Genomic DNA, 25193 nt, shown 5'->3' with positions numbered 1-25193 from the left:
AGACTGAACCAGGTTTTCCTCTGGGGTTTTGCCTGTGCTTATCTCCATACGTTTCTTTTTTATCCTGGAAAAATGGAGAGTTGTATTGGATTTGACCCAAACAAAACACTTTGCATCCAGGACTAAAAGTGAATTAGTTTGATTACTTTAGTGCCTTGTTGCAGACAGGATGCATGTTTTGGAATATTTGTATTCTGTACAGGCTTTCTTCTTTCACTATGTCAATTAGGTCAGTATTGTGGAGTAACTACAACGTTGTTGATCCATCCTCAGTTTTCTCCTATCACAGCCATTAAACTACGTAACTTTTAAAGTCACCATTGGCCTCTTTCCTTCCACTCTGGCAACTGAATTAAGAAGGACGCCTGTATCTTTGTGGAGACTAGGTGTATTGATACACCATCCAAAGTGTAACTAATAACTCGCCCAAAGGGATCACATGCCCAAAGGGATCACATGCTCAAAGGGATCACATGCTCAAAGGGATCACATGCTCAAAGGGATCACATGCTCAAAGGAATCACATGCCCAAAGGGATCACATGCTCAAAGGGATCACATGCTCAAAGGGATCACATGCTCAAAGGGATCACATGCTCAAAGGGATCACATGCTCAAAGGGATCACATGCTCAAAGGGATCACATGCTCAAAGGGATCACATGCTCAAAGGGATCACATGCTCAAAGGGATCATCAATGTCCGTTTTTTTCTTTTTTACTATGTTAATTTATTTCAATAAATGTGTTGTTTTTCTTATGAACATAGGCCTAGGCTACTGTACGCCCTTCAAAGACTGAGTGTATCATGGCCTTAATTTACCACAAAAAGAACCATCAAAAATCTAATAAAACTAAGGCTAAGCTGCCTTTTGAAAAATGGTTTTAAGCACACAATATCAATGATAACTGGCAAGCAATACAATGTGATCAGGGCAGTACTCAGCAACTGACGAAGATGAGTCATGACATCTCTTTATTTACTGTATACTGTGTCTCTCTCACTCCCCTCTCTTTCCCGCCCTCCCTCACCCCTCCCTCCGTCATTGTATTTACAATGGTGTTTGTTCTTCACTGGTTGCAATTTTTTTTTTGTGGCAACAGGTCACAAATCTGGCTGCTGTGATTGCACACTGTGGTATTTCCCCCAATAGATATGGGAGTTTATCGAAATTGGGTTTGTTTTTTAATTCTTTGTGGATCTGTGTAATCTGAGGGAAATACGTGTCTCTAATATGGTCATACATTTGGCAGGAGGTTAGGAAGTGCAGCTCAGTTTCCACCTCATTTTGTGGGCAGTGTGCACATAGCCTGTCTTCTATTGAGAGCCAGGTCTGCCTATGGCAGCCTTGCTCAATCGCAATACTATGCTCACTGAATCTGTACATAGTCAAAGCTTTCCTTAAGTTTGGGTCAGTCACATTGGTCAGTTATTCTGCCGCTGTGTACTCTCTGTTTAGGGCCAAATAGCATTCTAGTTAGCTCAGTTTTTTTGTTAATTCTTTCCAATGTGTTTTGTCAGGATTTGGTTGGGTCTGTTTGTGTTGCTGTTCTGGGGCTCTGTGGGGTCTGTTTGTGTTTGTGAACAGAGCCCATTGTAAAGCACCAAAAATGCAGGCCGATACTCGCTAATGATCAAAATCCAGAAAAGAGACATTAAATTCTACAACCACCTAAAAGGAAGTGATTCCCAAACCTTCCACAAAAAAGCCATCACCTATAGTGAGATTAACTTGGAGAAGAGTCCCCTAAGCAAGTTGGTCCTGGGGCTCTGTGGGGTCTGTTTGTGTTTGTGAAGAGAGCCCCAGGACCAACTTGCTTAGGGGACTCTTCTCCAAGTTCATCTCTCTGTAGGTGATGGCTTTGTTGTGGAAGGTTTGGGTATCACTTCCTTTTCGGTGGTTGTAGAATTGAATGTCTCTTTTCTGGATTTTGATCATTAGCGAGTATCGGCCTGCGTTCTTGGTGTTTTACAATGTACACGGAGGATATTTTTGCAGAATTCTGCATGCTATCTCAATTTGGTGTTTGTCCCATTTTGTGAATTCTTGGTTGGTGATCGGACCTCAGACCTCACAACCACAAAGGGCAATGGGTTCTATAACTGATTCAAGTATTTTTTGCCAGATCCTAATTGGTAAGTTGAATTTTATGTTCCTTTTGATGGCATAGAAGGCCCTTCTTGCCTTGTCTCTCAGATCATTCACAGCTTTGTGGAAGTTACCTGTGGCGCTGATGTTAAGGCCGAAGCATGTATAGTTTTTTGTGTGCTCTAGGGCAAAGGTGTCTAGATGGAATTTGTATTTGTGGTTCTGGCAACTGGACCTTTTTTGGAACACCATTGTGTTTGGCTTACTGAGGTTAACTATCAGGGCCCAGGTCTGACAGAACCTGTGCAGAATATCTAGGTGCTGCTGTAGTCCCTCCTTGGTTGGGGACAGAAGCACCAGATCATCAGAAAACAGTAGACATTTTACTTCAAATTCTAGTAGGGTGAGGCCGGGTGCTGCAGACTGTTCTAGTGCCCTCACCAATTTGTTGATATATATGTTGAAGAGGGTGGGGCTTAAGCTGCATCCCTGTCTCACCCCATGGCCCTGTGGAAAGAAATGTGTGTTTTTTGCCAATTTTAACTTCGCACTTGTTGTTTGTGTACATGGATTTTATCATGTCCTATGTTTTTTCCCCAACACCACTTTCCATCAATTTGTATAGCAGACCATCATGCCAAATTGAGTCAAAAGCTTTTTTGAAATCAACAAAGCATAAGAAGACTTTGCCTTTGTTTTGGTTTGTTTGTCAATTATGGTGTGCAGGGTCTGTCGTATTGTAATTTGGTCAAAAGCCAATTTGACATTTTCTCAGTACATTGTTTTCATTGAGGAAATGTACGTGTCTGCTGTTAATGATAATGCAGAGGGTTTTTCCAAGGTGGCTGTTGACGCATATCTCATGGTGGTTATTGGGGTCAAATTTGTCTCCACTTTTGTGGATTGGGGTGATCAGTCCTTGGTTCCAAATGTTGGGGAAGATGCCAGAGCTAAGGATCATGTTTAAGTATAGCCAATTGGAATTTGTGGTCTGTATATTTTATAATTTCATTGAGGATACCATCAACACCCCAGGCCTTTTGGATTGGAGGGTTTTTATTTTTTCCTTTAGTAAATTCAATGTAAATGGAAGAATCCAGTAGGTCTAAGATTCTAAGATTTGTATTTGATCATGTATATGTTTTTGCCTTTGTGTTTTGTTGTAAGGCCAAAAAGATTGGAGAAGTGGTTTACCCATACATCTCTGTTTTGGATAGATAACCCTTTGTGTTGTTGTTTGTTTAGTGTTTTCCAATTTTCCCAGAAGTGGTTAGAGATCATGAATTCTTCAATTACATTCAGCTGATTTCTGACGTGCTGTTCCTTCTTTTTCCGTAGGTTATTTCTGTATTGTTTTAGCTAAGGCGTAGGCTCAGGTTTTCTGTGTCTTTGTGTTTTTGGTTGGATAGGTTTCTCAATATCTTTCTTAGGTTTTTGTATTCTTCATCAAAACATTTGTAATTGTTGTAAAAAAAAATTGGTTTTCTGTTTGACATTTTTAGACTTGATAGGGAAGCTGAGAGGTCAAATATACTGTTTAGGTTTTCTACTGCCAAGTTTACACTATTACAGTCAAACGTCAAATGTTTTGTCCAGAAAGTAGTCTAAAAGGGATTGAATTTGTTGTTGCCTAATTGTTTTTTGGTAGGTTTCCACACTACTTTCCTTCTATCTATAGCCTTTCTTAAAATTATTCAGTCCTTTGGCTTTGATGCCTCATGATTGAGTATTGCTCTGTTCATGTAGACTGTGATTTTGCTGTGATCTGATAGAGGTGTCAGTGGCCTGACTGTGAACGCTCTGAGAGACTCTGGGTAGAGGTCAGTGATAAAGTTGTCTACAGTACTACTACCAAGACATGAGCTAACGTAGGAGTCCCTTCGAAGCCTACCATTGACGAAGTACATACCCAGTGTGCAGTTTCTCTCTCTCTCTCTCTCTCTCTCTCTCTCTCTCTCTCTCTCTCTCTCTCTCTCTCTCTCTTCACACCTCTCTATCCTATGTCCAAGCTGCAACCCTCATGCTCACTCCCTTCCTCTACAGTCTGTCCTGTCCTATCCTGTCCTGTCCTGTCCTGTCTTGTCCTGTCTACTTTTGACAATGCTCCCTTCTCCATTGTTGTTGAAGTGGGATGCCACTCTAACATCAATCGAACAGAACACAGTTTTTCAGTTTCCTTCGCAGGCACACAGAAACACACATCACATCCAGAGACACAGAGGAGCTTTAAAGTATATGTCCCCTCTGTTTTTTTAACAGCAGCAAAATGAGGCAATCCCCCCAAAGCATCAAATTCAAATTCCAAAGCCTCCACATACAGAGCCAGCTGATGGACTGCCAGGGAAATAATAACAGCAACTGTTAAACATTAACAATCCTGCAGCCAAAGAGTCGAAAACAGCATAATGCCGCCACAAACAACTACAACACAAATACTTAATCTCTCTCTCTCTCTCTCTCTCTCTCTCTCTCTCTCTCTCTCTCTCTCTCTCTCTCTCTCTCTCTCTCTCTCTCTCTCTCTCTCCCTCACACACACACATCCTCCCCATCCCAATCCTGGTTCTGGGTGACAGTGGGCCTATTAGTATTGAGGTTTTGGGCCACAGTGCTTCTAGTAATGAGCCCGGCAGCACAATACAGGCACCCGGCCGGAACAGCTGAGGGGAGACAAAGCCAGCAGGATGGGGAGAGCGCTGGGGGCTTGGGGTAACTACATTTAACACAGAGATGGACAGAGTGGTGTGTGTGTGTGTGTTTGTGTGGTGCGTGCAGTGCATGTGTGTGGTGCATGTGTGTGTAGCCATTACTGGGACAAACTAAGAGACAGATAGGGGCCCCTGGAGGAGCTGCTGACAAAAAGGCAGTGCAGAGCGGAGTGTGTGGCAATCAGTGGAATGACGGGTCAGAGTTGTCCCGCGCCAGTCAACTGGAAACTTCACCACTTATCTCTGGGCCTGAGACACTGGTGAACCAACTCAGACTCGCAAATAAGCATTGTGCACAAGACAATATTTGTCTGCCTAAATGAAACACAGGCTGCTGTTGTTTTAAACTGTGAATGGCGAGGCTGCAAGGTTGCGCTGAGGGTCTCTTGTCTGCCGGACGCCTTTGTGAGGACAGGCTTTGTGGCTTGGAGAAAAGCACTTAACCCAGACTGTGTGAGTGAACACATCACCTTAATTTATTGATTTGGATGGCGCTGCGTTCATTAATGTGAGCCCTGTTGGTCTGTTACATAAAGGTTCCTCCTCTTTCAAACCAACGTGAATAATTGGAACTATTTAAAATGAGCTCATTGTCCTGGAATGACATTTTTATACCAATTCTGAATGGTCTCTATGACGTCACCATATTTCCTCTTTGTCAGAATCAACCTAAGAAAAGCTTATGTGATTACCAATCAACATATTTGAATAAGAGTTCTACTTTCAATTATACAGATGTAAACAGTTCTGCTCCCTCAAACATTTATAATAAACACCCTCAGCAACTTTAAGGATCTCATCGGTCCATTAAACCATAGAAGGACATAAAACAATTGCAGTGGTCAAACAGGAAAGAAGTGGCCAAACAGACGGTCTCTGTGAGCCTGTGGTAGGATCGGAGGTGAAAGACAGGTGCCCTCTGTTTGACTGGCCTATTAGCACACAGCCCTGAGGGCAGGAAGCACTATTGACTGGAGACATCAAGAGAAACGCACCTTTCAAAGCACACACCTTCCGGACCCAAACACACACGCACCTATATACACCCACCTGGATAAAATCTGCCAGGTATCAGGTACTGCCCCGAGGGAGAGTCCTGAACTCTGGACATGGGGACAGAGTCAACCAAGACCAACACTGGTATCTCCATCAGACTCTTCAAAACATACTTTCCTCACACTCAACATGTCATTTGCTATAAAGTACTATTGTAGATCTATCATGAATAACACCAAGATTAAACCCCATCACAACTACTGATTAAAGATCAGTCAAGCTTAGATTGAAAAGAAAAACACAGTCAACATATATTCAGTGTTGGTCCTGCCTTCCCAGATGAAGAGCTCTAACGGCAGCATCCTGCTGCCTCTAAACGCTATGTATCGTTATGTTTGTCTGCAGCTAGTGTGTCTGAGAAGCACTGAATCCCTGCCCAGGGAGTGTTGTCACAGGCAGGAGTGTGTGGAAGTGGAGAGGGCAAAGTTAGGTCATGCATTGAAATGCCCTTAAGCCAGGCACTTTACCTTAGCTGTTCCAGTGAGAGACTCCACGGGTACAAAGGCCTTCATTCTAAAGGGTATGGAGGAAAGAGTAGAACATCGAAGTGTTATTCATGTTCGGCCTGGGTCTGCTTAGCATGTAAAATAAATATGTCTGGTCTGTGAGTCTAAAAGGGGAAAAACAACATATAGAGTGTTGTCCAGGAATAAGAAAAGGATAGATGTAGCCAGTACTATTTCTGTACTTCCAGCCTCTGTGCCCTCTCATCTGGTCACCTATGACAGAGACAAAAGAAAACAGAAGGAGGAGAGCAATAGGAAATACGATGGTGAACATGAAACTACTGAAATGAAACAATAAAATGGATCAACAATAGAGTTACTTAAGGAAACAGCATAACTATGAAATTGAGCACCTTTTCTCTTGCTCCTTGTGTGTGTGTGTGTGTGTTCCAGTCCAGGGGTCGAGACGCGCACTAGAGACTCTCTACCTCAAGTGGAATAGAGGGAGCTGACAGAGTGGTTCAGTGAAGGGGGGACCAGGTTCCAAATGGAAAAGAGACTCCTGAAAAGATCACAAGGAGAAAGAGAGAATTCAAGAGCTGGACCACAGAGAAAGCCACGCCACGACGCCAGCAGTCAAGAGTGGAGCGACTGAAAGACCAATAATATAAAAGAGGAGGGGGAGAGGTAGAGGGAGTTAAAAGCTAAATCGAATACAGAGGGGTGCGAGAGCGGGAAATAAAGGGTTAGTGTGGATAAAAGATAAAAAGTAACAAGTAGAGCGTGGGAGGCGTCAGCACCAGATGGACAATGTGTGTCGGGAGGGACATAGTGCAGAGGCAGGAGACAGACGGAGAAAAGGAAGCAAAGGGACACATACAGTGTGTGTGTGTGTGTGTCTATATTAGAGCTTTTGGAATGTTATATGGCGTTCAGAACAGGACGAGTGTTTGTGTGCATGTGTCACACCTTATGCATGGAGGGGCTTATTTTGAGCCTGCTGCCCAATGCAACCGTTGGACAAGCCCCTAATGATCACAACTCTGGCTTGGCCTTTTTAATTACCCAACCAGCCCTGACAGAGCGCCACAAAGCTCTCCAGTCCACAGAATGGGGGAGTAGAAGGCGGAACAAAAACAGGATCTTTCCATCTGAAGTATGGCCCTAACCTCTGCTAATGCAAGCCTGAGTCCTGCCTGCCTCACTGCCATGGCCACTCTTTGTGTGGAGCGGAGCAAGATGGCACTCCAACCCAGCACCACTGCTGCTGTCATGGTCCAGAGGCCATGCATAAAGCCTGGGTCAAGACCCATCCATTGATGAAAGCCAAAGTATGCACTGCAATTTCTTCCCTGCATGCATTCAGAAGAAACCATATGTGAATGTATTAAAGTCCATGGGCCTCATTTATCAATATTGCATAGAAACGATTCTACTTAGAACTGAATTTAGAATGGTCATATGCCTAAAAAGTGTGATTTATCAAACAATCCTACCAGCGTCATATGCACACCAGTAGGAGATATTCCAATTTGTTCTCAGCCTCAGTGCTCTTGCAGTACCTTGGATGTTTGTATTTCGAAACCCTCCTAATTAACCATATATGGTCAAAATCAACCCTTTAAAGCCTGTAGAGTATATACAATGCCGTACCATGAAATACAATGGCACAACCATGGGGGGGGGGGGGGGGGGGGGGGACTGAAATAGAGGTGCAAGTGTCCGAAATTGAGTGTAGCCAAAAGGTGTTATTTGGCTCGCTCAGTTGTGGCTTGACCAGTAAAAATAAAAACAAAGCTGCAAAGAGAGGACCATCAGGACAAATGAATAGGCAAATGAGTAGGCAACACTCCACAGCCATCCATCCTCAACAGCCCCCTCCTTTAGGCCAGCCTGGTCTCATAGACTACACTTAACATAGTAAATGTAAATCCAGGACACTCAAATTAGTAAGATATGTTATGTTTGGTATGATTACGTAAGACAGATTGTTACTTAAGGCAAAAACTAAAGTATGGTGGTTGGGTGGACATATAACGCAAACGTCTAGCAACCCAAAGGTTGCGAGTTCAAATCTCATAACGTACAACTTTTGAATTGTAGCTAAATAGCAACTTTTTAGCTACTTAGCATGTTAGCTAACCCTTCCCCTAACCTTAACCCTTTTAACTAACCCTTCCCATAACCCTGACTATTTCAGCTAACCTTAACCATAACAGTACCCCTTTAACCTAATTCCAAAATTTAACCATAACCTTAATCTTAACTCTAACCCTAACCCCTAGCCTAGCTAACGCTAGCCAGCTACCTAACGTTACCCACCTAGCTAGAATTCTTAACATATAGCACATTTTGCAAATTTGTAACAATTGTATGTTTTGCAAATTCGTAACATTATACTAATAGTAATTCGTAACATATCATATGAAATGGGTGATGGACATCCACAAATTAATACATATCATATGCCAACATATCGTTCTAAATGGAGAGTCTTGGATTTATGTACAGAATAATATGAAATGCTCTAAGACCAGGTTGCAGCTGTAGGTGTATAGGCCAACATTGCTCTTCTGCAGAATGAACGAGTTGTGCGTTCCACCTGGCCACCTTGCCACCACATTCAGCAGCAGCTTTTCCGCATCAAATATTTCTATCACCTGCACATAAAGAGTGGAAGCCTTTCCTTTTCACATAGTTGAAATTGTTTTGGGATGGTGATTTCATGGCGATGTGAGTGCCGTCTATTGCTCTGTTTGTATTTGGGAACCAATAGATGGCATCATGGCAAAGAAACGCATCTTGACTTCAACATGTTGTGTGATTCTGTATGGAAATTGTATGTGTTACTGTTAGTTTTGCTGATGATTGCATCCAAAACATTGACTCGAGGGCTGTGAGATGCCAATCGGAAAGCTCCCACTGAAAGCTCTTGCCAAAAACACGAGGGTGGATTTTATTTCTTTAACCTTTATTTAACTAGTCAAGTCAGTTAAGAATAAATTCTTATTTACAATGACGGCCTACCAAAAGGCAAAAGGCCTCCTGCGGGGACGGGGGCTGGGATTAAAAATAAAATAATAGGACAAAACACACATCACGACAAGAGAGACACTACAACACTACATAAAGAGAGACCTAAGACAACAACATAGCATGGCAGCAACACATGACAACAACATGGTAGCAACACAACATGACAGCGGCACAACATGGTAGCAGCACAAAACATGGTGTAAACATTATTGGGCAAAGACAACAACATAAAGGGCAAGAAGGTAGACACCAATACATCAGGTGAAGCAGCCACAACTGTCAGTAAGAGTGTCCATGATTGAGTCTTTGAATGAAGAGATGGAGATAAAACTGTCCAGTTTGAGTGTTTTTTGCAGCTCGTTCCAGTCATTAGCTGAAGCAAACTGAAAAGAGGAGCGACCCAGGGATGTGTGCGCTTTGTGGACCTTTAATAGAATGTGACTGGCAGAACGAGTGTTGTATGTGGAGGATGAGGGCTGCAGTAGATATCTCAGATAGGGGGGAGTGAGGCCTAAGAGGGTTTTATAAATAAGCACCAACCAGTGGGTCTTGCGACGGGTATACAGAGATGACCAGTTTACAGAGGAGTATAGAGTGCAGTGATGTGTCCTATAAGGAGCTTTGGTGGCAAATCTGATGGCCGAATGGTAAAGGATATCTAGCCGCTTGAGAGCACCCTTACCTGTCGACCTATAAATTATGTCTCCTAGCATGGATAGGGTGGTCATCTGAATCAGGGTTAGTTTGGCAGATAAGACTTGGATGTGAACCGGAATAGCATGTGTTTGTCTTTTTAAAGTAGGTCTTAAATCCTCAAAAATCCTATAACATTGGTTTTGAGACATGATATCGGATGATCCAATCTGTACTTTCTGCAGAAAAAGTCCCACCTGTCTCTAAAAACGTGCTCTCTGAGAAATGCAGCGTGGGCCAAATCTTCAAACGGAGCAAGCCATTCCTCATTCCATTTCCCATTATCTGTCTTCTATAGTATTTCAACAATAACTTCACTTTCACACGTACCTCTAATTTAACAAATGACTACTTTATATGGATTATCGTAATAAATGCACTGATGTGGTCAAATTATAGGCTACAGCATGTCAAGATATTTTGCATGAATTCACAATGGAAATACTATGAAATCGAACATTTATTTAATTATTACTCTCACAATTTCACACATTTTCAACATACATTTTCCCAATTCTACTCTTGACAAGGAGTTCCCTTATTCCACCACTGGCCCTGTGCGTATGCATGGTCATGGCTGTGTGTAAATCTATGCACACTCTCAATCAACCAGTCATATTGATAAATCTCACTCTTTGCGTCGAAATAATCCCACCCATGATTTACACCTAGATTTGTGCCTATGTATGATTGATAAATGAGGTCTCATGTGTTTAACAGGTTAACATTGGTCCAGAACAGCAGGATTTTGGATTTCTCCTACTGTTACAATTCATGTACAACAGACCAATAACATGAAGGTTTTCCAAGATGGCGTCTTTTCAGTTTATCAGGCAGACACACCTGGAGCATTGCCATGGCCTGATGCTCCTGCCAATCATTTGCTCAATCAATCATCCACATCTTTAGAGTCTGACTTCATCTTAATAGTCTGTTGTTATTAAAATAAAGGAATAGGAAATATTTTCACAGAAAATACATACACATAAGCATTATCACATTAACCCAGGTCCTGTATCAGCAATATCATAAAATGACATATTTGATGAACCCATGTCTCATAAGAAGGGTCCCTCCTTTATCCTTACCAAGTGACCTGAACAAGAAAAACTCTGGGCCCTAGTAGTTGGTTCCCAATAAAATGATGAATGTATCATTTATTTATGCATGTACGTATGTTCCTGTTAAAGCTACCAATCTTGATCCTGAAGAGACCAGCCCAGTGAGAGAAGGTTAGCCCCATCTGTATTGTCTGTACCCCTAACTGTGTTCCTTACTGTCACATCACATTCCTGTGTGTCATCTACAACAGTGACATTAAGGAGCAATGTGGGGGTCTTCTGAAACATCCTGTTCTTTATTGAGACACTCCAGGTTGACCGCGGCTGAAGATGTCACTCTGAAAGAGGACAAAACGGCCCAGAACTCCTCCATGTGCCACCAAGAGAGATCAAAAAGTTGTCTTTGTCTGCTATTAATTCCCTTTATGCCATTCCTATTACCACAAGGGGATATGTGACTGGCCGGCTCAATGAATCGGGATGGATAACTGAACTAAACTCAAAAAGGCTAATTGGGATTGAAATAGATTAACTGTCATAAACTTCTCTGTTCTCAGAAAATAATTGTGATACTTATAGTGTAATATTATGGTAGTGTTAGTCTTTCATGGAGATGCAATCCAAATATGTTTATATAAAATTACATAAAAGATACAAGAACTAAAATGAGCATATTGACATAATTTTGATGGTTTTTCAAACTGTACATGCCTTCATGTGTAATATGCTGTTGTATAGCACCCTCTTGAGGTTATAATTGCGCACTGCATACATAGACCATATGGCGCAGACAAGTAACATTTTGTAACTGCAGAGACACATTTCTAATAGAAATAAACACGAATCTCAACATATCACAGGAAATTCAGAGGTGTAGGTATGTTCATGTGCATTTTAAAGGGAATGAAATCATTCAGAGACAAACATTATCACTATTCTTGACCTGTCTCAGCAGGGAGCATTGACTTCTGAGATTTAATTCATTTTGTTCAATAGAAAGTGCACAAATATTAATTAAATACTTTTATGTAAAGCAAATATAACAAAGAAAAGGACACAAGCAAGATCCCTGAGATTGATTCATTCTCTTTTGATGACTTTTGCCTTCTTGCTGAAAATGAAAACGAAAAGGACAGTGCTTAGAAGTAACACATTGTGTCTATGTCCTCAAAGGAGCCCTTTAAAAACTAATGTAAGAGTCATATTTTAATCCCTTTTGGGCACCTTTTCTCATATGTCCCGGTTGCGTCGAGGTATGACGATCTTGCGATAGGTCCGTCTTTCCGAGATGTTGCGTTTGACTTTGACCACGTGGGGTAAGGCCATCTCCACATCCAGGGAGGGGCTGGAGTGGGACTTCTTCAGGGTTCCCTCCTCTCCCTTTTCATCCACTGTGTCCTTACACACAGCTCTGTCAAACAGGCTGAGCTCGCTGGTTCCCACCTCAGTGTCGACTGACTGATTCAAACCCTTCCAGACCTCCAGCATCTGGATGTAGGCCTCGTAGCGACATTTCTGTAGGGAGAGGTGGGGTGAGAGGGACTGTGAGTTAAAGACCAAACAAGAACATACTCACACACAAACCCATACCCACACACCACGCAGACTCATCGTCCTCTCACACACCTCATGCTGCAGGTACTCCTCTCTGACACGGTGTTCCTCCAGCTCCTTGGCCTTGGCCTTGCGGCTCTCAGGGAGACTCTGCTGCAGGTAGGCCAGGTCCTCCTGGAAGGACAGCAGCATGCGAGCATGGGACTGCAGCTGTCTCTCCTGCAGGGGGCAGCAGAGAGCCAGGCTCAGTGAACAGGCTCACAACACACTAGGTACAAGGTGTCCCTAACCACAGATCTAGGATCAGATGAACCGACTTGCCTCAGCACAACTATAGTACATAACAGTCTCAACGTACTACTAGACCACTAAATATCACAATTTACAAAGATGAAAACAATGCATTAGATTAGAAAACAAAGAGACAGGGACTATGGGGAGTGAACCAAGAGTGTGAAAGTGTGTGGTGAGTACAGTACCAGTGTGTGAGCAGACTGGGAGGCAGGCAGAATGGGTCTGCAGAACCTCCTCTGAGAGCCCACAGCAGCAGGGAAGGGAGGAGAAGAGTGCAGGGCTGACACCAGGTTAATACGGCTGATCCATGAACTCATCTCTGCTGTGGAGCTGAAGGACGACAATGAGTCCATGTACATAGAATATACTGTATTAGTTAACCTATGTCTAATATTAGTTTTATATACTGTATAAGAACATATCATGTGAATTAAAGGCAAAGTCATGGGATTACCGGACTGTTGCATCCTGATTCATTTGTTTGTTCCTTCACACCATCAAACACATTAGTCTCATGTATAACAAACGTACATTCACAATTCCAATACTACATAGATATAGTTCTTGTCTCTCTTTGACACTACCACACACACACACACACACACACACACACACACACACACACACACACACACACACACACACACACACACACACACACACACACACACACACACACACACACACACACACACACACACACACACACACTAGACTCACGAGGCCTGGAAGAGGAAGACCCTCCAGTCGGCAGTCTGCAGACGGAAGACATGTGGTCTCTTAGTGTAGTCTGCTGCCTGCTCTGCCAGGGCATGGTGCACACTGACCACCTCCTCTGTACTCTGCCACTCCATATTATACTCATCCTGGGGAGGGGGGGGGGGGGGGGGGGTGGACAAGGTAACTAGCAGTGAGGGGTTAGTGTGAAAGGCATCCTGGACATTATCAAGAGGCTGTTCAATGGTAAGTATGGAAAAGGAGGAGTTGACAAGAAAGAGGAGGAGACTAACCTTCTGTAAGTAGAGGACCATTCCCTTCAGCACTCCATAGAAGGTCTTCCAGCTTCTCTTCCCCCAAGGAGCTGTCACACACAGTTACATTACATCACTCCTGAGGTCAAAGGATGCTTCTCAAACACACTTACACACTAAATAATTTAGTCAGACTGATGAATCACCAAAAGATTAATCAAAACACTATGATGCTCTTGTACATGGTTTATTGCCCTGACATTTTAGTTCCTATGTTTTTGTGCTAACAGTGTCACAATCTAACTAACTGCGTTTGCCATCGATGTCAGCGTGGGCCTTGCGTTTGAGAAAGCCCTGTTTGAACACTGTGGCCTTCTTGTCATGAGGCACATCTTGGAACGGGTTGCTCTTGGAGCGCAAGGGTGCATCCTCTTTAGCGTCCTCCACCAACAGCATGGAGCTCTTCAGTTCCTTCTCATCACTGCACAGGGCATATAGAGAGATGAGGGGAGAAATGAAGAAGCAATGGGGATTAAATAAAAGAAGAATTAAAATATGAAAGGTGAGAAGTGAAACAAAATCAAAATCTATTGGGGAAAGTAACAGAATACTGTGATACTGAACAGCTGGTGGTAAATAATTTAGAATAATGATACCCATTTCCTTGTTCTTAAGTCAGACTACTTACACTGCCCATTCCAGAGGCTCATTCTTAATGGTGTTGTAGAGAGCCTGAGAAAGAGACAAGAGGACACTGAAAGAAGGACACTGGAAGGACACTTAAGTCTTACATAAGGACACTTAACAGTCTCTACTGAAATATTGAGTAGGTGTAGAATGAGGAGTGTAATCTTACCTTTAACAGCTCCTTGCTGAAGTTCTCACCCTCATTCATCCCATCCAGGTTGGACACGAAGCTGGACACAGACATGGCTTTACCCACATTCTGAGGACAGACACAAAAACATTATGTTTAAATGTGTACATATCCCACAACCCACACAACCATTTCCTTACAGTGAAAGGCCTAAATATCTACATGTTTGTCACAGTATTTCATCACTGCAGTGGGGACTCACCTGTCCATGCAGATCAGAGTTCAGAAGCATCACAGCACAGGTGAGTGTGAGTACTTCTCCTGAAGAGGAGAAGGTGTGAGGGTTGCACTGCTGGAAGCGGCAGGAGAAATGCTGCAGTACTCGCTCTCTCTCCTGGGTCTCACCGATCAGCACCACCACCCTCAGGAAAGACCTGGGAGAGGAGGGCAAAATAGAGGAAGTAGAGAATGATTTATCAACGGAATATGATAATTTAAGAACATTACTTGTTACTATTATAGTGAACTAGGAGAAATCTCATTAGGACGTGTGAAGGACTTACCTCAGGCCTTGGTCTAGACTCTGACCGGTGAAGTCAAAGAACTTGAGGTACTCCTGCCCAACAGCTTGGCTAAAGCCATTGCTGAATTAGAGAGGAGCAGGGAAACAAGGACAGGTCAAGTGCATGATTCAAGGTGACACCTTCTGCGAAAGAAACTCTGAACGTACTTACTAGATCATTACCCTGATAGTTACTACTGCATAAGAACCATGTAATGTAATGTTTGGTCACTCCATGTTTTGCAGCCTTTAGTTCTTACTCTTTGTCTAGGTGTTTAACCACATCTGTCTTGTGGATCCCATCCAGCCTGTAGAGTCTTTCAGCCATCCTGCAGGCCTTCTCCCTGTCCAAAACTCCACCATTCATATGGACCACCACTGGTTCTGAGGCCTCTGTTTGCTGTACCTGAGACTCCAGTTGCTCTAAACTTCCTTCCCTAGGCGGCAAACATGAATCCTCTTTATACTCTTTTGGTTCCAATTCTTCTACCTGCTTGGAATGCTCTGTCTGCGCATCCTCTTCTGTCAACTCAGTCAGTTCAGTCTGCGCTGGCTGTTCAATCTCTGACTGTTTCTGTTCTTCTGTATGGTCTGACTGTTCAAGTTCCTCTGTACAATGGAAACATAGATCTAACTGCTTTGAATGTACTGGTTTGTTATCTGTCTGATCTGACTGTTCCGTCTGCTCTGACTGTTCCGTCTCCCCTGATTGTTTTGACTGGTCAGAATCCCTTGACTGTTCCGTCTGTTCTGTCTCCCCTGATTGTTTTGACTGCTCAGAATCTTCTGAGTGTTCCATCTCCCGTGATGGTTCTGTCTGTGGTTCCGTCTGCACTGAAAATTCTGTCTGCTCTGAGTGCACTGTTTGTTGAGAATTTTGTGTCTGTTGCAATTGTTTTGATTCTAAACATTCTGTCTGCTCTGACTCTGACTGGTCTATCTTGTCTGATTGTTCTGCCTGTTGTAAACGGGTCTCTTTAGTTTGCTGTTCTTCCTCCCCTGACTGATTTGAATGCTCTACCTGGTCGGACTCTACAAGTTGCTCAGACTCTTCTGGCTGCTCTGTTGTCTCGGTGTTGTCTTTGTATTCACTCTGTTTTGTGTGGTTAGGCTCTGACTGCCAAGTGTGTTCAGACTTCTCTGTGAGTTCTGACTGTTCTTTCAGTTCAGCTGGCTCAAACAGGTGCTCTACAAGTTCTATAGTCTCGGATTCCCCCTCCCTATCTGACTGTTCCCTCCCCTCTGACTGCTCGGTCTGTTCTGTCTGCTCGTCACAATCTCCATTATAAACTAAATTCGTTACAGCCTGTTCCTTCTCCTCATAGTTCGCAGAACTTGATCCTTGCTCTGAATTGATCGTTATTGTTAGCACTCTGCTAGTCTGTTCCTGTTCCTCTCCCAGTACAGAGTCTAGACTCTCACTATCCTGCCCCGTCTCTGACTCTCCTGTCTGTACAGGGCTAGGAGCTCTGTCAGAGGGTGGGATAGTATCTTCTGTCACAGGCTGTCCCATCTCTTTCTCTGTCTCCTGCCGCGGAGAGCTTTCTGAAAGAGAGTCTGAACACAGAGATACCCATATTAACATTGACCAAGTCACTCGGTACTTTATGAAGTAAAAGTGGCACGAGAAGTCAAAAGCATTTCAAATGGTAGCATCTATCAGAATATGTCAAAAATTGTTCAATAAACTGTACAACATTCAAATTGGGTTGGAATGATCAGTGTTTGGAAAAATGCAAGCTGTGTGCTAATATAAGTGGCAACGCACATGCCCTGCCCACCTAAGGATCTCTCCTTTTCAGCCATATATTTCCTGTGTTTAGGGGGTGCAAAATCCACTTGTCACTTAACTCATCTTGCTGGATTGATTGCTTTCATTTTACTCAGGTGACTCTTTCCTACTCTTGCTTGTGCCATTGTTTTTTTCTCTTAACGTAACGACTGCGGAAACTTTGGTAATTACCCATCAAACACACTCTGGTAATGGCTGAAATGAGCTCAATGGATTACATTGGCTTTCCGCTGTATCTGAAACAATGCTTCATCTGAGACTTAACACACCGTCTCACACACACCGTCTCGTCACAGGAAAGAGGAAAAAAATAACTTGATTTTGAAGGGGTGTTGATTTTTTCAAATTAGATGCTCTAAAGCAATTTCCAAAAATGAAAACTTGGATTATTAAATTTTGTCTGATTTCACAAATAATGTAAAGTATGTATTGATAGGTGTAATCTAGAGCCAGGAGTTTTTTATTTTAAATTGCATAGTATCCTTCTCTTGACACACTTGTTGAATTAGGCAAGGTTACATGACAACAACAGTAATGAATAATTCATGAGGCAGTCTAGCCACAGGTATAAGCCTATTAACAGGTATAAGTCTAGTGACAGGTATAAGTCTAGTGACAGGCATAAGTCTAGTGACAGGTATAAGTCTAGTGACAGGTATAAGTCTAGTGACAGGTATAAGTCTAGTGACAGGTATAAGACTAGTGACAGGTATAAGACTAGTGACAGGTATAAGTCTAGTGACAGGTATAAGTCTAGTGACAGGTATAAGACTAGTGACAGGTATAAGACTAGTGACAGGTATAAGACTAGTGACAGGGCAAGTTTTTAGTGGTTGCAGCCCTGTTCCACCCCTTTATATTCATTTAGTAATTTATGCAAATAGTGGATACAGTGCATTCGGAAAGTATTCAGACGCTTCACTTTTTCCACACTTGTTATTTTTTAAATTGAATTAACCAGATAAGTTGACGGAGAACACATTCTCATTTACAGCAACAACCTGGGGAATAGTTACAGGGGAGAGGATGAATGAGCCAATTGTAAGCTGGGTATGATTAGGTTACCATGATGGTATGAGGGCCAGATTGGGAATTTAGCCAGGACACCAGGGTTAACACTCCTACTCTTACGATATGTGCCATGGGAACTTTAGTGGCCACAGAGAGTCAGGACACCCGTAAAATATCCCATCCGAAAGACAGCACCCTACACAGAGCATTGGGATATTTTCTGTAGACCAGAGGAAAGAGTGGATCCTATTGGAGTTCCAACACCACTTCCAGCAAGATTTGGTCTCCCATCCAGGGACCGACCAGGACCAACCCTGCTTAGCTTCAGAAGCAAGCCAGCAGTGAGATGCAGGCTGGTATTCTGCTGGCACAATGTTATGTTAAAGCCTTACTTTAAAATGGAATAATGTTGGCAGCATTGAAGGTCCCCAAGAACACAGTGGCCTCCATCATTCTTAAATGGAAGAAGTTTGGAACCACCAAGACTCTTCCTAGAGCTGGCCGCCTGCCCAAACTGAGCAATCGGGGGAGAAGGGCCTTGGTCAGGGAGGTGACCAAGAACCCGATGGTCACTCTGACAGAGCTCCATAGTTGCTCTGTGGAGATGGGAGAACCTTCCAGAAGAACAATCATCTCTGCAGAACTCCACCAATCAGGCCTTTATGGTAGAGTGGCTAGACGGAAGCCATTCCTCAGTAAAAGGCACATGACAGCCCACTTGGAGTTTGCCAAAAGGCACCTAAAGACTCTCAGACCATGAGAAACAAAATTCTCTAGTCTGATGAAACCAAGATTTAGCCTGAATGCCAAGCATCATGTCTGGAGAAAACCTGGCACCATCCTACGGTGAAGCATGGTGGTGGCAGCATCATGCTGTGGGGATGTTTTTCAGCGGCGGGGATTGGTAGACTAGTCAGGATTGAGGAAAAGATGAACGGAGCAAAGTACAGAGAGACCATTGATGGAAACCTGCTCCAGAACACTCAGTACCTCAGACTAGGGAGAAGGTTCACCTTCCAACAGGACAACAACCCTAAGCACACAGCCAAGACAACACAGAAGTGGCTTCAGGGACAAGTTTCTGAATTTCCTTGAGTGGCCCAGCCAGAGCCCGGACTTGAACCCGATCGAACATCTCTGGTGAGACCTGAAAATAGCAGTGCAGCGAGATGCTCCCCATCCAACCTGACAGAGCTCTTCAAGGATCTGCAGAAAAGAATGGGAGAAACTCCCCGAATACAAGTGTGCCAAGCTTGTAGCGCAATACCCAAGAAGACTCAAGGCTGTAATCGCTGCCAAAGGTGCTTCAACAAAGCACTGAGTATAAGGTCTGAATACTTATGTAAATGTGATATTTCAGTTTTTTATTTTTAATACATTTGCAAAAATGTCTAAAAACTTGTTTTTGCTTTGTCATTATGGGGTATAGTGTGTAGATTGATGAGGAAAATCTATTTTTAAATAAGGATGTAACGTAACAAAATGTTTTAAAAAAGTAAAGTGGTCTGAATACTTTCCGAATGTACTGTATATGCAAATGAGGCACATATAGTTTTCTTTATTTTATCACAATGCATTTTTTTAAACTGATATAAGAAAACATTTCTATATGTGAGTGCATAAAAAAAGTTAAATTCTACTATAAATTGAATACCTGAATTCCCACCAAAATGCCTAAACTTCTTTCATTCTTTGTCAGTGCCAGTACAATGTTATATAAGCTAGGATTTTTTTAATTCTATAAGTTTGAGCATCCTCATCTATTGTCCAACTCATGCATTTAATAGAATCAATTTTTTTTTTTTTTACCTTTTAACAATTTCGATGACCGTTGCTAACATAAGAGTTAGCCTGTGATTTGCTTGTGAACAATGACTAGGGCCTGCACTCACCATGTTCCTCAAATAGCTGTTGTGCTGAAGCCTCCACATCTGGGCTCGGTGTGTCACATGCCTGGAATTGCAACAGCAGCTGTCAACAATAAACATCGGGCCGGGGAGAACTTGTGATTAAGTAAGACGTGGGATGATCAGCACTCAGACAGAGGGGACCTGGGTCTCAGATGACTGATACGTATAACGGTATATATTCCATCCACCTCTTCTCCGCCTATGACTGAAACTTAAATACTGGTATCTATGAACACAGAAGTATTGGTATTTATCACTCTAAATATGATCTTCCTCTTGCACTCTCGCAGACAGACAAACACACACACGCACACACATTGTACCCAATGCTATCATCTCAAACAGACACAAAACCACAGTCCCTCCCTGTTGGGCTGACGTACCGGATGGGAGTTTTCACTGTCCAGAGGCAACTGCTGTTCCGGTCTATTGTGCTTCTCTGTCTTCTCCTGGACAGACAGCTCTATGTTTATCACTGTCACACAGGATTGATGCTGCTGCTGTTGGTGGTGGTGGTGAAGGGACAGCGGGTTCACAGTCCAGTCCAGACTGGCTGCTCCACTGGAATCCAGCTCATCGGCCAAGCTATTGTCAGTCATGGGGAAGGGTGTGTCAGGGGAAAGGTCAGGCATGTCCCACTGCACTGTGGCAAAGGACAGAAGGACACTGGGACAGGTAATGGGGTACACGGGTAAAGTCATGGAGTCCCAATGCTCCTCTGGCTCCTCAGAGATCCTTCCAGTTTGAGGAGAGTTGTCCTCTTTCTCCCTGTCGGCCTCATTCACCTGCTTCTCCATCTCTCCCCACCGAATAGCCTCCTCCAGGGGCCTGCTCGGTGGTAGGAGCTCCAAGGAGGTGCATATCTGGCTGTTTGGCTGCTTGAGGTCTGGGAGAGGAGAGCACACCATAGCCTCCTCCATAACCTCTCTCTTCACTCAGTCCTAAGCAGAGAGATACGGTTCAGCTTAGTTCAGTCTCATTACTCTGTGCAGGGCAGGTTATCCATCTCGGAATTAGGTCACAATGATGCTGTCATGGTAGACTCCTGTGGTTGGTTACAGCTTCGGGTGCTGCCCTAGTAAGCAAGAACATTAATGTACAACAAAATGACTACCGGTACACAACACACATGAATCCAAACCCCAGAGTAACTACTGACTCCTTGTTCATAAATTCCCAAAGTAGTTTTTGTAGAGTAGGGTGACCAGACGTCCCCAATTTCCAGGGAGAGTACCTGATTTTGGTGGCCTGTCCCTGTCTAGAGCTGTCCCCAGAATTGTCCCAGATTAGCCTTCAGAAAGAAAAAAGCAACTCTAGAAGTTGGGGCTGATATTTCAATTATCAAACGCTGTATACAAAAAAAATTTGCATGAAAAAAGGTCTGTCCCTGTAACAAAATCTTTGAGAACCTCATGAGAACATTTGATCAGTGATATATTGTGACCACCGCATGAACAACCATGGCCATGGCCAGAAAGTGTTGCCTCAAACAGCATAGGCTACCAAACATGGGTGATTATGAAATTACTAGATAGGCTAATACTAAGAAAACTGTTGAGAGGTAAGGGCTATTTGACCAAGAAGGAGAGTGATGGAGTGCTGCATCAGATGACCTGGCCTCCACAATCACCCGACCTCAAACCAATTGAGATGGTTAGGAATGAGTTGGACCACAGAGTGAAAGAAAAGCAGCCAACAAGTGCTCAGCATATGTGGGAACTCTTTCAAGACTGTTGGAAAAGCATTCCTCATGAAACTAGTTGAGAGAATGGCAAGAGTTTGCAAAGCTGTCATCAAGTCAAAGGGTGGCTACTTTGAAATATCTCAAATATAAAATATATTTTGATTTGTTTAACACCTTTTTGGTTACGACATGATTCCATATGTGTTATTTCATAGTTTTGATGTCTTCACTATTATTCTACAATGTAGAAAATAGTAAAAATAAAGAAAAACCCTTGAATGAGTAAGTGTGTCCAAACTTTTGACTGGTACGGTATATATATTATGCGCAGCTATGAAAGGAAAGCCTATCTAAACATGTGCAGTACATCCAAGAGAAAATACCAGTCTGCTGCCTCATGTCTAAAATCTACTCACCAATACTGTCTACCTGACTAATATATTGAGACTCTTACAGTAAGACATTTAAATTAGTAAATTGTATACAATTTCTAAAACTGGACTATGGTGTGAGATTAACATTCCTTAAATTGACAGAAAGACAAAATCCCTAAATGTAGACCTGTTGCGGTTCATGTCACTCTCACACACAAACAGCCATGGTTCAGTGACAAACAAACCAAGAGCCTCTAAAACATATTAAAACGTAAGCCAACACTCACCATTCACTTCTGTATACCCAACACTGTTAATTTATTTTATTAACCCTGTTTACTGCACTCTCTTTTGGCGTGGCATGGCAGACGCGCCTTGCAATGACTTTTGTTGAAACATTAAAGAGGCGCATTTACTTCCTGACCACAGAAGAGTATTCTCTCCGAATGAGAGAGGGAGAGAGAGAAAAGGTGGAGAGCAAAGATAGAGAGAGAGATTGAGAGCCAGAGGGTTGGGGTGTGAACAGATGCCATGAATATTCATGTCTACTGCTAACCATGAACCTGAGCTATCGCAATGTACATTCATGTCATGTACGTAAATGTATGTCACTGTCCATGGACAGACCCTGAAAATATCAGTGAAGATATACAGTAGTATGTTGTTGATCCATACCAAGGACACTATCTGATTTAAACACAGCATTTTGGTAACGATTCATGTGAAGCCTCATTTTAAGCCTCAAGTCTTCAGAATTGCGCTGTCATAAAAAGTAGGTTCATGTGGAAATTTTTCAAATACTAGACACCTATTCCCTCCATTTTAAACTTTCACTCCATTTCTCTCTGTCACTCTCTCAGTCTTTTCTTCAATAGTCTACTCACGTCACACAACCGACATCCGGGACAATGCTTGGCCACACTTCCTGTTTGGGTGCTCATTTCTCATTTCCTGTCAGGCTGCTGGGCTGGCGCTGCATCTACCAATACCAAAGAGTGGAAGAAAGTTAGAATGATCAATGGACACGTTCTTTCTGCACCGCATAGTTCCTCACTGAATTTTTGCGATTGAGATTTTCAGATCATTGAGATTGTATAAAGACCCACACGTATTGTACCAACTCTTTTACTCTTACATTGGAGTCTGGACAAAACACTTTACAGTAATCAACTTTCCTTAGGTATAATATTTGAAGCTATTCAGGAGGTCATGGGTTCCACTTGAAATCTAATTAGTCCCTTGCAGGCACAATATAGGCCTATCTATTGTTTGGTGTAATAACAACACTAATCTGTGTACTTAGATTTGAATGATGCTGGCGATTAAGATTTCAGATTTTTAAAGTTGAGGAATAAACGTGAATTGATAAAACAGAGATTTTAGCCAAATTAGGGAATGAAAGTATAAGGAATAGCGACAAGAAGACAATGGCAAAGGTTTAGCACAGCTGATGAACCATTACATGAACTTGTGGATGTCCCAGAAATTATGTGGATCTGTTGGTATCCCCTACCAGTGGACCGTTGTATTAGCATACACTTTGCATGAAACTCTAGTCTAGAGGTGTTGAAGCAGCCCACAGGCTATCAGAGTGAGATTCCAAACTGATTGTAACCACATTGACTCTTAAACAACACAACCAAAGCCGCTACATGACACATAAAAATATGCAGAAATCAAACCACAAACTTGAATGAAACCATATATACCAACAGACTAACATGGTTAAAATACAGTATATTACTCATGTGTGGAAAAACTCTAGATAATAAGCACTACTGTTGTCATTAAAAACGAAAATACATTACACAGTTAGAGCTACAAAGTAAAAAAAATATATATATTTTACCTTTATTTAACTAGGCAAGTCAGTTAAGAACAAATTCTTATTTTCAATGACAGCCTAGGAACAGTGGGTTAACTGCCTGTTCAGGGGCAGAACAACAGGGGAAATCGGGGATTTGAACTTGCAACCTTCTGGTTACTAGTCCAACGCTCTAACCACTAGGCTACCCTGCCGCCCCAGAGTGTCCCTAAAAACGACCAAGGTTTCACAGAGTAACACTTTCCAATTTCATAGTAAACTTGGATATCGACTTACCCTTTCAAGCTTTCTCAAGGGGTATCATATGATCAGTTAGCTAGTAGGGCTTTAAGTCAGTCTGGGGGGGAAAAAACTCTTTATTGCCATGTAGATAGACGGCTTACAGCACACGGCGTAATCCCTCCAGTGACTTGTCAATCTGGGTGCTGCAACACAGACCCACAACAAACAAGTCTTACAGCCTCTCTCAGACAGCGCTAGCCTGGGGTGTCACAGAGAGAGGACGCATGCAACTCACAAGTCCTGATCCACTCCTCTGTGACAGATACCTCTCATCTCCAGGCAACAGATCCCAGACTTCCGCCACTCTCTGCTCATCTGCAACACGGATATGCCTGGGAAAGACAGGGGAAGGGGAAGGAGGAGTGGAATGAGAGAGCTGAAAGAGGCAACAAAAAGGAAGAAAAGGCACATTGTGATTGGCAGTCAGAGAAAGCGCACAAAGACACCTGAGAGCATTGGGCCTCTGCCCACAGCCTAAAGGCACCCACACAGGTTAGGGGAGTGTCTGAACTTCATTCCTGAAACTCAGACTGACACAAGGGAGTGAACTCGTAGAGCCTCAGAACACAGCAGGTATTCTTTTAAGCAAATAACGATGTAAGCCATTGGACCCTATTCCCCAGGTCTACTTACAGAGGAAGAAGACGCTGTTACAAGACAACATTCCCTCAGTTTTTTCATAAGGATTGTTCCATGTAAACCTCAAAATAACAATAAAGGTAAACAAGCACTTTACATGTGTTGACTTCCTAAATGATGTTGTTTTGTAGCACTACATACAGTAGGACACCACATGAAGAGCTAGTTGTTGTGACAAGTAGTATAACTTGGATCTATGCTTCTTGAACACTAGCTACTTGAACAGTAAACACGTGTCAAATCACCAAACAACCCCCTACAAGCTCCCATCGACAGAATGCACTAAATGCATGTCATATTAATGAACATTAAACGTACCTTTACCTGCCAGGTGGCTACTACGCTTGAATTGACGGCCAACACACATGCTATGCGTACTCCTAAACTGCGGAGG

General features: G+C 42.8%; 1 protein-coding gene across 13 annotated transcripts; it reads right to left on the bottom strand.

Moving 5' to 3' along the window:
• Positions 1–10475: 10475 nt before the first annotated feature.
• LOC139408622 (PH and SEC7 domain-containing protein 4-like) lies at positions 10476–24524 on the bottom strand. Of its 13 annotated transcripts, none has more exons than XM_071152716.1 (16): positions 24396–24524; positions 24155–24303; positions 22938–23032; positions 20379–21070; positions 19978–20056; positions 15543–16839; positions 15284–15364; positions 14983–15154; positions 14760–14849; positions 14592–14635; positions 14212–14384; positions 13943–14013; positions 13653–13798; positions 13118–13262; positions 12711–12857; positions 10476–12599 (listed from the first exon to the last, which is right to left on the bottom strand). In XM_071152716.1, exons 4-16 carry the CDS (start codon positions 20913–20915, stop codon positions 12315–12317), a joined length of 3267 nt encoding a protein of 1088 aa, XP_071008817.1. In that variant the 5' UTR covers positions 20916–21070; positions 22938–23032; positions 24155–24303; positions 24396–24524; the 3' UTR covers positions 10476–12314. The 13 variants fall into 13 exon arrangements, with proteins under 13 accessions (XP_071008817.1, XP_071008816.1, XP_071008819.1 ...); XM_071152715.1 differs by having other exon boundaries at positions 20379–20936; XM_071152718.1 differs by having other exon boundaries at positions 24155–24215; positions 24427–24524.
• Between the last annotated feature and the right edge of the window lie 669 nt (positions 24525–25193).

The sequence above is a fragment of the Oncorhynchus clarkii genome, chromosome 5 (genome assembly GCF_045791955.1).
Source record: "Oncorhynchus clarkii lewisi isolate Uvic-CL-2024 chromosome 5, UVic_Ocla_1.0, whole genome shotgun sequence".
Classification (NCBI taxonomy): domain Eukaryota; kingdom Metazoa; phylum Chordata; class Actinopteri; order Salmoniformes; family Salmonidae; genus Oncorhynchus; species Oncorhynchus clarkii.
Note: the sequence above shows the minus strand (reverse complement) of the source record. Positions and strands in the feature narration are given on the sequence as shown.